The 16,178-nt window shown below is 42.0% G+C and overlaps 1 protein-coding gene across 1 annotated transcript in view; it reads right to left on the bottom strand.

Moving 5' to 3' along the window:
* The window catches only part of LOC115283515 (transmembrane 9 superfamily member 2-like), an 86,863-nt gene that overhangs the window by 24,831 nt on the left and 45,854 nt on the right, over positions 1-16,178 (bottom strand). The window contains exons 9-13 of the mRNA XM_029929708.1: positions 13,871-13,979; positions 12,531-12,663; positions 10,436-10,555; positions 10,177-10,234; positions 812-971 (exon numbers count right to left, since the gene is read on the bottom strand). Of these exons, the coding sequence (XP_029785568.1) occupies positions 812-971; positions 10,177-10,234; positions 10,436-10,555; positions 12,531-12,663; positions 13,871-13,979 (580 nt within the window). The remainder of the gene's footprint in view (positions 1-811; positions 972-10,176; positions 10,235-10,435; positions 10,556-12,530; positions 12,664-13,870; positions 13,980-16,178) is intronic.

Below are 16,178 nucleotides of genomic sequence, written 5' to 3'. Positions count from 1 at the left end.
CTTCGGTTCTGCGTTGTCTGATTTCTCCCCTGCAAACTCACACTATTCCTTTGGCAGAGGGGCCCCAGTTTGTCTTTTCAGTGTCCTGCTCCTTTACCCTGTACCTAAAATAAGCTATCTTCAAACCGATAAACTCGGCAGCTCCGTTTTTCACACTGCACCTTAGCCTTCTTTCCCCACACTATACTTTTCTGACTGGGTCAAAGTCCCCTTCCTACAATACATCTTTTAGTTTTGTCCAACAGAGACAGAAATTTAAACAACCTATAAAGTGGGGAATACAGTAAATCATGCCTTTTAAAGGGTTACTGTGTTCCTTTTTTTTTTCTAATCTTTTATTCTGAAATCATTATTCTGAGGGGCCTGGCTGGCTCAGTCAGAAGAACATGTTGTGAGTTCGAACCCCATGCTGGGTGTACAGATTACTTAAAAATAAAATATTGTAAAAAGGATTATGCTAGGAGTGCCTGGGTGGCTCAGTCGATTAAGCATCTGACTTGGGCTCAGGTCATGATCTCACAGTCTGTGGGTTCGAGCCCTGCATCGGGCTCTGTGTGACAGCTCAGAGCCTGGAGCCTGCTTCATTCGTATTCTGTGTCTCCCTCTCCCTCTGCCCCTCCCCTGCTCGCTCTCTCACTCTCTCTCTCTCCCCCTCTCAAAAATAAATAAACACTTAAATAAATAAATAATATGATTATTCTTCATAGTTTTCTCCAATGGTACATTTCATATTCCATGTATAGTAACATACACGTCAAGGTATTATTTCAGATATCAGTCAATGGTCCAAAGCAGTAGTTTAGACACTTACCGTTTTCTTGTTTCCAAAGTAGGCCCCCACAAATGTCAGTGGTACTGAAATTCCAAACCACACTGCCAGAATCCCTATCAGAGTAAGAAAGGAGGTGGCAGCCGATGAGCCTTCCACCCAAAGAATCAGGTTCATAAGAAAGAGGTCGGCAAAGACGATACTAGGGAGAAAAAGAGTCATCAGGAAACAATATGTTTTGGGGAAAATGTTAAAATCATACTTGATGTGAATATCAGAACATTCTTTTAGTGGAAAGGATATAATAAATGATAAGGCTATACCCTCAAAGAATATTAAATCTCACTATGGAAAACCAGTCACTGAGCTGGGACTTAAATCCAATACCATCTAATGAGATAGCAGTTCATTATTGGACATCATTTCCACATCCTACTTGTCTTTGTACCTCCAGAGTCAGAAAATAAATGAAATATGGAGTAATATATCATGGAAAATCTCAATATGCAATAGAGTAAACACAATTAAGAAAATGAATAGAGTAGGGGCGCCTGGGAGGCTCAGTCTGTCAGTGAAGCGTCCCACTCCTGGTTTCGGCCCAGGTCATGATCTCTGGGATCGTGAGATGGAGCCCCATGTCAGACTGTACACTGACAGTGCAGAGCCTGCTTCGGCTTCTCTCTCTGCCCCTCGCCTGTTTGCAAGCTTGCGCTCTCTCTCAAAATAAAGAAATAAATATACTTTAAAAAAAGAAAAAGCGAGGTGCCTGAGTGGTTCAGTTGGTTAAGTGTCCGGCTTCAGCTCAGGTCATGATCTCATGTTCGTGGGTTCGAGCCCCACATTCGGCTCTGTGCTGACAGCTCAGAGCCTGGAGCCTGCTTCCAATTCTGTGTCTCCCTCTCTCTCTGACCCTCCCCTGCTCGTGCTCTGCCTCTCTCTGTCTCTCAAAAAAAATTTTTTTTAAGTATGAAAAAAAGAAAATGCATAATAAAAACAGATCTTTTTAATTTTGTAAAGTTTTGTGTATTTATTTCCAGAGAGACAAAGACAGTGTGCGTGGGGAAAGGATGGCGGGGAGAGAATCCCAAGCAGGCTCCAAGCTGCCTGTGCATAGCCCAATGCAGGACTTGAACTCACGAAACCCACTAGATCATGACCTGAGCAGATATCAAGAGTCGACTGCTTAACCCACTGAGCCACACAGGTGCCCCTAGAAACAGATTTTAGAATCCTAGATTGAAAGTCCAATAAGTGTTCACTTATTGCTGACAGCTCAGAGCCTGGAGCCTACTTCTGATTCTGTGTCTCCCTCTCTCTGCCCCTCCCCTGCTCATGCTCTGTCTCTCTCTGTCTCTCAAAATGAATAAATATTAAACAAAAAAGAAAAGGTGGGTAGAGGCTAGATTGTGGTGGGCTTTGAAGGGCAGAGTAAGGAATGTAGATGTCCAGAAGCAGCTGGAGGTGTTTACACTCAAAGCTGTGAGGTACGTGACACAGTCTTCCCGCCAGATGAATCCACGACACAGCAAAGGACAGACCTAAAGAAAGAGAAACTAGAGACAAAGAGACTAGATATAAAGTGATAAGAATCTGTATAATGTGATGGTTAAAATGTAAGTGACGGATATGAAAGACATGAAGGATTAGGAGAAGTTTGGTTCAAGAGGGCAGATGGAAATCACACATTTAGCTCTGCTCCCTCCTCAAAACTCTGATAAAATTACAGTAAAGGAACTTTAAAAGCGTATGAATGAATACCCAAGGGCAGGGACACAGGAGAGAAGCAATACATTTTGGAAACAAGACAGCAGATTGACAAGTAGTAACTGAGTTAGTAGCATTGGGAAACCTTGTATCCCGAGTCGTCTGTAGGGAAAGCTGAGAGGCAACACAACTGATACCAAAGAACTCCAAAAAACGGCTCAGGGATTTGTAGTGCCAGGTCCCTCTGGAAGAGGTAGGGAAGGAGTGGCTAAAAGCAGGACTGGCTGGAAGTCAGCCTAAGATGCAGACAGAGCTGCTGGCCCCCTCCCCAACTCTGCAGAGCCAAAGAACTTCCTTTCCCGACCCCAGCAGAAGACTGGAGGTCTAGTCTCGTAGAGAAGGTCCCTGACACTCAGAAGAAAACTTTAGGAAGGAAAATCTATGATTGACATCCTCGGAGAGATTAGAGGAGACACTGCAACCACGAAGCAAGAGGAGTTAGAAATATGACAAGGGCAATTAAAATCTCAGCAAAAGGGTTGGGACGTAAAGCTAATGCTATGAAGCTTGAAAAGATGTGAAAAAAAAAAAAGCTAATGCTATGTCTTAGAAAGCAGCGTTGGGGCACCTAGGTAGCTCAGTTGGTTAAGCATCTGACTCTTGATATCAGTTCAGGTCGTATCTCACGGTTCATGGGTTGAGTCCCACATCATGCTCCATGCTGACACCGGGGAGACAGCTTAGGATCATCTCCCTTATTCTCCCTCTGCTCTCCCCTGCTCGTGCTCTCCCTCTCTCAAAATAAATAAACTTTTTAAAAATATATTTTAAAAATGAAAGCAGCATTAGAAGGAGGACAAGGAGGGGGAAGATAAGAAGACATGAACACACCCCAAGTGCCCACCAAAGGATGAGTGGATAAAGAAGGTGTGGTGTATCTATACATTGGCATATTATTCAGCCTAAAACATGAGGAAATCCTACCATTCGCAACAACATGGATGGACCTTGAAGACGTTATGCTAACTGAAATAAGTCAGAGAAAGACAAACACTGTATGAGCTCACTTACACGTGGAATCTAAAACAAAAACAAAAGAAAACCTAACTCCTAGAAAGGGACCTCACACGTGTGGTTACTGGGGCCAGTGTGGAGACAGGGATTGGTGGAAGCTGGGCAAAAGGTACAAACTTCCAGTTAGAAGATAAGTACGGACTAGGGACGTGATGCACAACGTACGACTACAGCTACGAGGGCCGTGTGACAGGCACGGAAGTTAAGACTAAATCCTCAGAGTTCTCATCACAAGGAGAGATTTTTTTCTCCTTTTTCTCCCTTTCTTTTCTTTTTATGGGATCTATATGCGATGATGGACGTGAGATGAACCCTTTGTGGGACTCATTTCACAATCTATGTAAATTGAACTGCCCTGTTGTAGGCCTTCAACTTATATGGCGATGTATGTCAATTATTTCTCAATAAAACTAGAGGAAAGAGAAGGAAAAGAAAGGAAGGAAAATTAGATGGACAACCCAGGCACACGAAAACTAGGAGTTACTTGAATACACAGAGTTCTTCGTGTCTTTTGGGGATATTAAACAATTTGCTCAAGGTCAGACAGCTGATTAGAGGCAGAACTGGGATTCGAATTGAGGTGTGTGTGGTTATTTAAGGGCAAGCTCTCTCCATTCCACTATGCTCTACTCAAGCCCCTATAATGAGAGCCCCCCCCCAATCAGGTCTGTCTTCTCTTCCCCCAGACATTTTGTCAAAGACCAGAGAGAGGGAACGTGGTAATATCCACGTCATGAGGCACCAGGTAAGGCTTTGAGGTCTCCCGTCTAGGGAATCTCTGGTTTAGTCCTGTAGTTGGAAGTTCTCTCAAGGTCCATTCCGATGCTAAGATTAATGCTGCCTGCAAATTTGCCACCTCTTTCCAATTTCAGATCCAGGATCCTTTTTTTGGATGCTCCTCATCTCTCATTATAAACTGACATCAGCCATTTGTTTCTTCGTTTCACTATTTCTGCCTTACCTCCCCCCCCCCCTCGTGTGTTCCATCTCTTCTGGGTACTAAATCTATGTCGGTAGGTACAATGACTGTGCTTCTTCAAGGTGCATACTTTGCCCCTGCTGGAGACGTGGTTTTGAACCCTTTCAAACAGCAACAAATACAACACCACTTTAGGTCTCATTAGTTTCTAGCATCTTAATAAGGGAGTCTGGTTTCCCATGATTTAACCATATTTCTTCAAATGTTTCTTAATACCTTTCTGCTCTCATGAATTTGTTTAGCCACAGTATTCCTCTGCCAAATTTCCAAGCTTTTGATTCATTTCAGCTGTTAGCATTCCATGGCCAGAAAAATTACTTCCCACTTGACAAATCCTAACCTCCCTTCTTCTACATAAACTCAATTAACCTGTCTCAACGATTTCCCTTTTAAAAGCACACTCTAGAATGTTAATATCTGTTTAACAATTCGGTAACTTCCTTTCAGTTTCAAGTTTTTATATTCTAAATAGTTCTTCCTTTGTTGGTCTCTGATTATTTCTAGACCCTTTCATGGAATCTTAAACAGCAAAACGGAAAGGAAACTTGGGATGTAATCTGAGTTCATCTCCTACCTGAAACATTTATTCACACATTCATCAAACATTTATTGAGTACCTATGTGTTAGGCCCTGGCGTTCAAAGATAAATAAAAATCTTTGCACCAAACGGCTCAGTCGAGTGGGGGACAGAGATAAACAAATAAATTACACTACAATACGGGAAATTCTATTGCAGATGATAAACACAGAACAGTGGGAACACAGAAGAGAAGAGTGGCTAAAATATAGCTCTTAAAACAATGTCACAAGCCATTAGTTCATTTATTTCTCTGAACTTCTCTAAACTTCTCTGTGACACCAGCATTCCGGGCAAGGAAATGGACAATCAGGAAGGTGATAGGACTTCCCCAAAGTCACTTCCCTAAGACAGACTGCCTAGTACTAAGGGCTGGAGTTCAGACTTGCTCGTTCTAATGGTGAAGTTTGGGTGCCTGCCCATCAAACTACGCTACCTCTTCCTTTTCCTTCCTACCACTTTTGAGGTTACGTGAAGAGACAGATATAGTTTAATAATCTTGCTTTCTTCAGTTTCTTTTAGGAAGTATACATGTTCATTAGTCCAAATGCTTCTCCTTTTAAACTTAAAGCCTAATTTAAAAAACAGTAATAAATTTAAAGCCATTTTTACACTGCCCATTTGTATCAGCTACTCACACATTTATATACTGTTCAGTACTGAAACTTCTCTTTCAACTTACTACTTTCTAAGAAATCGAGGAAAACATATCCTCTGGACCATGCCTGGTTTATTGCTTTAAAATTGCATCCAGGGGCTCCTGGGTGGCTCAGTCAGTTGAGCATCCGACTCCTAATTTCGGCTCAGGTCGTGATGCCAGGGTCATGGGATCGAGCCCCTCATTGGGCTCTGCACTGAGCATGGAGCCTGGCTACGGTTCTCTCTCTCCTTCCCTCCTTGCCTCCACTCACACATGCTCTCTCTCTCTCTCCTAAATAATTTTTTAAAAATTTTAATTGCACTTAGTTCTACTAACAGAATTAGGAAATTAAATTTGTTTGCCACTTTATTTTTTTTTAATTTTTTTATGCTTTTTATTTATTTTTGAGAGACAGAGAGACAGCACAAGCAGGGGAGGGTCAGAGAGAGAGGGAGACATAGAATCGGAAGCAGGCTCCAGGCTCTGAGCTAGCGATCAGCACAGAGCCCTATGCAGGGCATGAACCCATGAATGGTGAGATCATGACCTGAGCCAAAGTCGTCGAATGCTCAACAAACTGAACAACCCAGGTGCCCCTGTTTGGCACTTTTAAATTACTCAATTGATTCATACTGTGAATATTTACTGAGTACTTACTCCATATAAGGCACTTAAACTCTGTATAAGGCATTTGGTTACACAGTGTGAAAGACACAGAAATGAATAAGACACAGTAGTCACCCTCATGAGTTTTAGAATGCAGAATGAGATAAGACATCACAAATAACTATAATCTAAGGAACACTGTGATAAGTAGTATAGTAACAGTAAAAGACACTGTTCAATTTCAATTTTAAACATGGAAATGGTGGCATTTGAGCTGGGACTTAAAAAACAATAGAAATGTGGCATTGGCGGATGGGAAAGAAGGGATTACAAAAAGGTGCAACACAAAAAATAGATGGAAAGTCTTGAGCAAAGGCTTGATAGCAGAAGAGTTGCTAATAACCACAGCTACCGTTCATTGAGCACTTAGTATGTGCAAGGCGCTGTTCCAAATGCATTACATCGTTTTCCCATTTAATCCTCACAACTCAACCAGGAGGAAGATGATACTATTATTTCCATATTACACATGAGGAAACCCAAGATTAGAGAGGGAAAGTCACTTTCCCAACATGTCATGATTAGTAAATATTATTTGAAACTCTTTGCCGAATTTAAAAGACGAACAACCACATAGCGCGATCATTTTAAATCTGTGTTGATGAGTGTACAGAGTATTGAGATGTAATTTGTGTGGCAGTAACACCACAAAGAAGGGAGGTGAGAAAGGAGCTTCACGGGAGCAAAGTTCTGTATGCTATTGAAATTAAGTTGGTGTTAATCCGAACTAGATGGGTGTAAATTGAGAAACTAATTGTAATGTGTAAGGTAACCATTAAGAAAAGAACTCAAAATGAATAGTATATAAGATGACAAGGGAACAGAAATGGTGCAGCAGAAAATATTTAACACAACAGAAGACAAAGATCTCAAAGACGTACGTGCACCCCTATGTTCATTGCGGCATTGTTCACAACATGCTTAAGGCCTGGTAACTAGAAGGAGATAGAATCTGGAAACAAACCACTATATACATATGGAGTGTAGACTATGTGGGCATGTGTGCGTGCATCCATGCGCGCATGTGTGTCTGATTGAAAGCCTGTGCTGGTATATGATACAAAATGTAAGAGAGAGAGAGAGCGCGCCTGGGTGGCTCAGTCAGTTAAGCATCCGACTTTTGCTCAGGTCATGATCTCATGGGTCCTGAGTTCAAGCCCCGCATTGGGCTCTGTGTTGGTGCAGAGCCTGCTTGATATTCTCTCTTTCTCTTTCTCTTTCTTTTTCTCTTTCTCTTTCTCTCTTTCTCTCTCTCTCTCTCCCCTTTCTGTCCTGCTTGGACTCTCTGTCTCTATCAAAATAAATAAGTAAACTTAAAAAAAGAGTGAAAAGTAAATCTAATATAGTCTCCTTCATACTCCTGTCCCCCAGCCCCACCAAAACCCACCCAGGCCACAACCACCATTACCAGTGGCTTTTCAAATTAAATTTTTTTTTACTTTTACAAAGCAGTGTTTTCACACCGCATCATTTTATAGCCCGTATAAACCTGAGCCGTGTTATTATGGATTTCTACTCGAATTTTTAAATTTTTCTGTGTAACACATTCTTCAAAATCAATCCCATAGAAAACATGATGAACACAACTCATAGAGCATTGAGAATGCTAATGTTTTTCAGATATCAATTGTTCAATTTGGCTCATCAAGCTTAGCGATATGCTATATTCTAATTCTTTTACATTTTCTATTTCAGTGACATAATTTCTTTTTATGAGAACATAGAACATTTGTGTGATGAAAACTGGGCCATTATTAATCATCCTACGCCATGAAGACAGAGTTTCAGAGGCAGTTTGTATTTATGTCCCCTATAGTGCCTAGGATAATGCCTTAAATAGAGTGAAAACAAAAACAAAACAAAACCAAAAAGACCACAGTAAGTCTGTTGAACAAGTAGCTAACTAATACAGAGAATCAAGAGTGAATGGTTTATGGATTGTTCTTGCACGTGATATCCCTTGTAGGACAATCCAGAACAATGACTCTTGCACAGTGGCCTTTTGTTGCAAAATTCATTCAGTTTGGGCTTCCTTTGAGTCTTGAACTTGAAACAACAGATATCTGAAATATCGTCAAGGACGCTGCTTTCTTACAAATATCTAATAAAGCATTCACCTCAGAAAAGACCATCCATTCTAGTTCCCTTGAAAAGAGTCACAGAAAAAGCAGATGGCTCTATTCAAGGTGGATAGGGGGAGGGGAGTGTGTTGTCCTTATTTTAAATAAGTCAAAACTTCTGAGGTTCCTGTATTTGATGGGGAAACTTGTAATGTTCAATCCTTTCAATGATCTCACCTTTTTCCCTGGAGTTTCAAGGAAAACAAGTCACTCGGAGATAAAAGATTGTGGATCTACACAATCTATCAGTGTATTGCACCATATACGGCATTATATGCAGTCACAGAGCATTCCGGAAGCATTTGCTCTCCCTTTGTCCCTAATCAGCATATAATGTAACTGAATTCACTATGTATACCTTCCACTACAGGACCTCTTCCACTATGGGGACACACTTCTAGCATCAAGGACATGGGAAATTTTGTAACAAATAGGAATCAGAGTACCACATGACAATTAAGATATAATCCACTAGTTTTTCCTTTAAAAAAAATAAGGATGAGGGCACCTGGGTGGTTCAGTCAGTTAAGCATCTGACTCCTGATTTCAGCTTAGGTCATGATCTCACGTGGTTCATGGGATGGAGCCTGGCATCGGGCTCCTCACTGGCGGTGTGGAGCCTACTTGGGATCATCTCCCCCTCTGTCTCTCTGCCCCTCACCTACTCGTGTTGTCTCTGTCTCTCTTTCTCTCAAAATAAACATTTACAAAAATTTTAAACGTTTATTTATTATTGACAGACAGAGAAAGACAGAGGATGAGCAGGGGAGGGGCAGAGAGAGAGGGAGACAGAGAATCCGAAGCAGGCTCCAGGCTCTGAGCTGTCAGCACAGAGCCCGATGAGGGGCTCGAAGTCACAAACCGCGAGATCGTGGCCTGAACTGAAGTTGTACGCTTAATCAACTGTGCTGCCCAGGTGCCCCTAAATAAACATTTTTTTAAAAAGACTTCTCCTTCATAACATATCAAGGAAAGATTTTAGAAATGAAATGTGCTATGGACTGAACTGTGTCCCCCTCCCCAAATTCATATATTGAAACCCTAATCCAGAAGATAATGGTATTTGAGGGTGGGGCCTTTGGAAATGATTAAACTTCGATGAAGTCATGAGAATGGGGCCTTCGTGACGGGATTAGTGCCTTCAGGACAGGAGACACCAGAGACTTTACTGTCTCTGCAGCCACGGCCACGTGAGGAAACCACCAGAGCACAGTCCTCTCCACCATTCTCGCCTCCAGAACCATGAGCAATCAACTTTGTATTGTTTTGTTTCCGCACCCCCTCCTCCTTCGATGGGGTTTTGTTCCAGCAGCCCCAGCTGACTGAGGAGAAAGCCTAAGTGAGGTTCTCTGGGAAGCGCCCGGGACATGATGCTCTGGGGACATTCTAATGCGATGTGTAATGCAAGACGTATAACTGAGAGGAGCATTCAGGAAACGTGCTCCAAACCCGAAGCTCAAAATCCAATACAGTGGCATCGTGGCCACCTCCTGCTCGAGGTCACGCCAAAGAGACGAAAGGAAGGTAGACGCCACCAGGGAAGAACGCTGCGGCTACCAGTGGCCGTGCATCTCCCTCCGACCCTTCGTTATCACCCACAAGGAGGAGTTTAGTCGCATAGAGAAAAGAGAACGTGCGGTACTCACCCAGGACATAATAGTGCCGTCAGCAAAAAGTTTGTCTTCCAACGAACACCTTTAAGTGCTGAGGAAGGAAAAGACAGAATAGTCACTGTGGCGACTTGACTCAGTCCCCTTCAGAGCTACCATATAACCAGGACACGAGTACCTTTGGATAGGGAGGCTAAAATGCCCCATGCAATTCTCGCATGTTGTATTTTACGGCCTTTTCATTTTGACATTGAACACACGAACTTACTGGAAAGAGAGCAGATGTAATGCTTACTCTTATACATTCTCGCAGACACGTATCCGGCAACGGTTCCCAGAAGGACCCAGAGCACAACGGTACAGGTCATTAAACTGCCTCGGTTGGGAGGGGATAGGAAACCAAGGCACGCCACAACTACAGGCACAAAAAAGAAATATCAAACCAGTTACAATAACAGCCTCAGAAGCACACAAGTCTTTATAATAAATTAAAGACCCACCGATGAGGACACATTATGTGTAACAGCACACAAGGAAATTCTGTCGTGTGAGGACTTAAGCGAATGAATGCTAATCACTTAACTAATGACAATTTTCTCTTAATGAAGAGGTACGATTTTCAATATGAGGCAAATGAAGTTGTTTCCGAGTTGGATCTAGATCTAGTCTTCATCTTATTGTTGAAATCAAAAGTAAACAAGCTAACAACCTCCCCTCCTGCGGCATCACTCCATAAACAGCAAATCATTTTCCCACAAAAATTTCCCAGGGGCGCCTGGGCGGCTCAGTCAGTGGAGCGTCCGGCTTTGGCTCAGGTCACGATCTCACAGTTCGTGGGTTCGAGCCCCACATTGGGCTCTGTGCTGATGGCTCAGAGCCTGGAGCCTACTTTGGATTCTGTGTCTCCCCCTCTCTCTGCTCCTCTCCTATTCATGCTCTGTTTCTGTGTCTCACAAATGAAAAAACATTAAAAAAATTTTTTTTAATTTCCTTCTGCTTCCTTGTATTCAACGGGAAGAATAAAAAAATCAAAGCAGTGGGGCACTTGGATGGCTCAGTCAGTTAAGTGTCCGACTTCGGTCAGGTCATGATCTCACAGCTCACGGGTTCAAGCCCTGCATCAGGCTCTGTACTGACAGCTAACTCAGAGCCTGGAGCCTGTCTTCGGATTCTGTGTCTCCCCCTCTCTCTGTGCCCCTCCCCCACTTGTGCTCTGTCTCTCTCTCTCTCAAAAATAAATAAACATTAAAAAATGTTTTTAAACCAAAGCAAGACTTGGTCTCAGGAAAATATAATCTTAAAAGCCAAATTCTGAAATTATCATTGACATCTGAAACACCTAATAAGCCACTTTTTTCTTTACAGCAGCATTGTTTATGAAAATTGCCACCCTGGCTATCAAAAACTGACAAGCTCCATTTTTACTGTATACATGAAGGCAGCCAGGGGCCATCAGCCATTGTGACATCCTACAGATGCCATTCTGTTTATATATTGAAAGACCAGCACTTAGGCGTGCCACAGCATTTCAAAATGCTAGTCTTTAATTATGGGTTTCCTTAGTCCACTTAAAATAGGATTCTATCCCCATGCTGATTTTCAAGAAAGCATCTGTTTTTTAGAGCAAGGACTATGTGTATTGGACAGCACAATAAATTATTCAGAACTGAAGGAGCCGTGAAAGGTCCTGGACCCCGAACATATTCAGATTCATATCTTTAATTTGAGAAGATAGGAATGTAAGTACTATAAAACATATGCTTTCTTAAACTTAAGGTATTTTCAAAGCCCTTTTGTCCACATAGTTCAAAATTTAGCATTGGGCAGCCGTTCACCAGGAATGTCTTTTTTTTTTTAATAGTTTATTGTCAAACTGGTTTCCATATAACACCTGGTGCTCTCCACAAGTGCCCTCCTCCATGCCCATCACCCCTTCAACCCTCGGTTCATTTTCCGTATTCAAGAGTCTCATGATTTGCGTCCCTCTCTCTCCCCAACTCTCTTTCCCTCTTCCTCTCCCCCTGGTCCTCCGTTAGGTTTCTCCTGTTCTCCTGTTAGACCTATGAGTGCAAACATATGGTATCTGTCCTTCTCCGCCTGACTTATTTCGCTTAGCATGACACCCTCGAGGTCCATCCACTTTCTTACAAGTGGCCAGATTTCATTCTTTCTCATTGCCATGTGATACTCCATTGTGTACATATACCACGTCTTCTTGATCCACTCATCAGATGATGGGCATTTAGGCTCTTTCCATGCTTTGGCTATTGTTGACAATGCCGCTATGAACATTGGGGTACATGTGCCCCTATGTGTCAGCATTTCTGTATCCCTTGGGCAGAAGTCAGTAGGAATATTTAAGTGACACGTATTGATTAGAGCCTACTTACCTAAGGTGATAAACGTCATGATTAAAATGTGTGTTCCTTGGCCCAGGAATACTGACAACAACATCCTACTCCTTGGTGGTCTGAATATATCCCCATGAAGCAGCTTCCAACCAGATTCCTCCTGTGTGTCTTCCTGCAGAGGAGAAACCCTTTGGTAAACACACGTTGTGACGGAAACTGACCAGAACTATGAAAGTTCGACGGAAATGAATTTTCCTCTAAAAGACAAACTGGAGGTGCCTGGGTGGCTTGGAAATGAATTCTCCTCTAAAGACAGACAAACTGGGGGTGCCTGGGTGGCTCAGTCAGTTAAGCGTCTGACTTGGGCTCAGGGCATGATCTCACAGTTCGTGAGTTCGAGCTCCATGTCAGGCTCTATGCTGACAGCTCAGAGCCTGGGGCCTCCTTGGGATTCTGTGTCTCCCCCTCCCTGCTCACGGTCTGTCTCTCAATAATAAATAGATGTTAAAAAAATTTTAAGACAGACTAACTGGAAACCATTGGCTCATTTTGGATACAGCAGCTCTCTGGAAGGTATGTGATCCTGCCATGTAAATGAGTCACTCTCTTACTCTTAAGTTTTGCATTAGAAGGAATGTGTTCCTCATATAAGGCACACACCTGGCCTAATTTCATGAAGAAAGTGAAATGACTTAACATACAGAAGGAATTCAATCAATTTTTATAGAAATTCGGGACACCAGAGTGGCTCCATCGGTTGAGTGTCCAACTTCGGCTCAGGGCATGATCTCATGATTTGTGAGTTCAAGCCCCCTATCGGGCTCTGTGCTGTTAGCTCGGAGCCTGCTTCAGATCCTCCATCCCCCTTTCTCTCTCTGCCCCCACCCCCACTTGCACTCTCTCTGTCAAAAATAAATAAACCTTAAAAAGAAAAAAAATCAAAGGATTCTCTTTAAAAGAAAAAAGAGATTTAAAATTCACCAACACATAGATGACTATAAGAGTCAAAACAGACTAAATTTAACCTCAATGATACAATGCTTGATACATTTATCTCATGCTCCAAATTAATGAAAACGTTAAATAACAATATTTTAAAAGGTCAGAAACTCATAAAAAAAGAATAAAAGATGAATAGGTAACAAATCCCTCTCTAATAAACCGACTTACACTTCTACAGAGCCCACCCCCCTCTATACTTTCTGACAGAACCTACCCAACTCCATACTTTGTGATTTGGTATAATAGGAAAAATGGCTAGATGTTGAAATGTGCTGTATTCAAGGTATTATATGCCCTAAGTAAAAATATAAAATTGACAAGTGGACACAGTAGGCGTTCAAATATTTGCTGAATCAAGTATGTGCATTTTTACTTACAGAATAACTCATCTCATTGTATTTGGTAATATCTTTATGGAGAGTCCTCAGTATAATCATAGCCACCATGCCAGATAAGAAGAAAACGATAACAAAGGAATTTATAATACTAGAAAATTTAAGGAAGGAAAAAGAGAAGTTAAACCTTGAATTCCTTATTTAAAAACAGTGAGAAGAAAAAGTGTGTACATATAAAAGAAAGGTGTTCAAACTATCATTGTGTTGATCAGTTTTCCAAGGTTAAACTTAGATCAAAAGATCTACATCAATATATTAAATGAACTTAATATAATATGCAATATGTTAATATTATGTATTAGTATATGTAATACAGAAAAGTGTATTACAAATAAAGCAATATAAGCAACTTTATTCTTAAGGTGATTTTAGAATTTTTGAGGGGTACTTTCCCAAAAAGAAGCAAGGAGAAGTAAATAAGATCAATAATAGAAACTGAGTTCCAGAGCACGGAACTGAGAACGAAAGTTCAGGAATCAAGGTTGAACTAATGGCTGCCTGACTTCTTAACTGATAGACTAAGCTTGTAGTCTTTTTATCATTCTATGAGCTTCAGGGTAATGACCCATGGACATACCTACCAGCTCTTATTGTTTCTAAAACTTAAACTTAAAAATTATTCCCAAATCAAAACTAGTGCTTTCTGCCATCCCCTCTCCCAGCCAAAGCCAGACGCAACAACAAAGCTTCACCAAAATCTGAAAAGACCAGCACTGCTTTAGAAAGATGTCAATAAGGGGGCACCTGGGCGGCTCGGTATGTTAAGCGTGTGATGTTGGCCCAGGTCATGATCTCACGATTTGTGAGTTTGAGCCCCACATCAGGCTCTCTACTGTCAGCATAGAGCCTGCTTCAGATCCCCCATCTCCTCTGTCTCTGCCCCTCCCCCGCTTGCGCTTTCCCTGTCTCTCAAAAATAAAAAAAAAAAGAAAGATGCCAATAAGATGATTGATGTCTATGGTTGCTAGAGAGGTGGGGGGAGGGGGAAGGGGCAAAATAGGTGATGGAGATTAAGAGGTGCAAACTTCCAGTTATAAAATAAATAAGAAGTCACTGGTGGTTGCCAAAGGGCAGGGGGCTTGGGGGGGATGGGCAAAATGAGTGAAGGGGATTAGAGGTGCAGCCTTCCAGTTATGGAATGAACAAGTCCCAGGGATGAAAGGTTCGCCATAGGGAATACAGTCAACGGTATGGTGACAGCGCTGTATGGGGCTGGATGCAACTACACTTGAGAGCACAGCCTAAACTAGAGACGCGTCCGATCCCTATGTTGTACTCCTGAAACTAATGTAATGCTGTGTGTCAGCACGACTTTGATAAGAATAGATAAGGGCACCTAGGTGGCTCAGTGGGTTGAGCGCTGGACTCTTGATTTCAGCTAAGGTCATGACCTCATGGTTTGTGAGCTCGAGCCCCGAGTCAGGCTCTGTGCTGACAGGCGGAGCCTGCTTGGGATTCTCCGTCTCCTACCCTCTCAGCCCATCCCCTGCTTGTGTGTGCACACTCTCATGCTCTAAATAAATAACTAAATAAAAACTTTTAGGGGTGCCCAGGTGGCTCAGTCAGTTAAGCGTCTGACTCGTGGTTTCGGCTCAGGTCATGATCTCACAAGTTGTGAGTTCAAGCCCCACATCGGGCTCTGTGCCCACAGTGCAGAGCCTGCTTGGGATTCCCTGTCTCCCTCTCTCTCTCTGTCTCTCTCAAAAATAATAAATAAACATTTTTGAAAATAATACAAATAAAAAATAAAGTTAAAAAAATAAATTTAAAATAAATAAAAAATTCACTAAATAAGTAAGTAAGTCAGTCAGTCCCAGGGATGAAAGGTAAAGCACAGGGAAAATAGTCAACACCGTAAGCACGTTATATGGTGACATACAGTAACGGCGCTTATCATGGTGAGCATTTCCTAAGGTACAGAACTGTTGAATCAGTGTTGTACATATGAAACTAATAATATTGTATGTCAGCTATAGTTCAATTAAAAAATTTTAAAAGGATCCTTTAAAAATGGGGGCATCTGGGTGGCTCAGTCATCTAGTTATGTATCTAACTCTTGCTTTCGTCTCAGGTCATGATCTCATGGTTTGTGGGTTCGAGCCACATGTGGGGCTCTGAGCTGACAACGTGGAGTGTGCTTGGGATTTTCTCTCTCCTTCTCTCTCTGCCCCTCCCCTGCACATGCTTTCTCTCTCTCTTTCAAAAATAAATAAACATTGAACAAATTTTAAAGATGATTGATGTCTAAAACATCTGTTGAATGTGGTAACTTAGCTCATGACAGAAACTA

This window comes from Suricata suricatta, chromosome X, assembly GCF_006229205.1.
Source record: "Suricata suricatta isolate VVHF042 chromosome X, meerkat_22Aug2017_6uvM2_HiC, whole genome shotgun sequence".
Lineage (NCBI taxonomy): Eukaryota > Metazoa > Chordata > Mammalia > Carnivora > Herpestidae > Suricata > Suricata suricatta.
The sequence above is the reverse complement of the archived record's forward strand: the minus strand, read 5'-3'. Positions and strand labels throughout refer to the sequence as shown.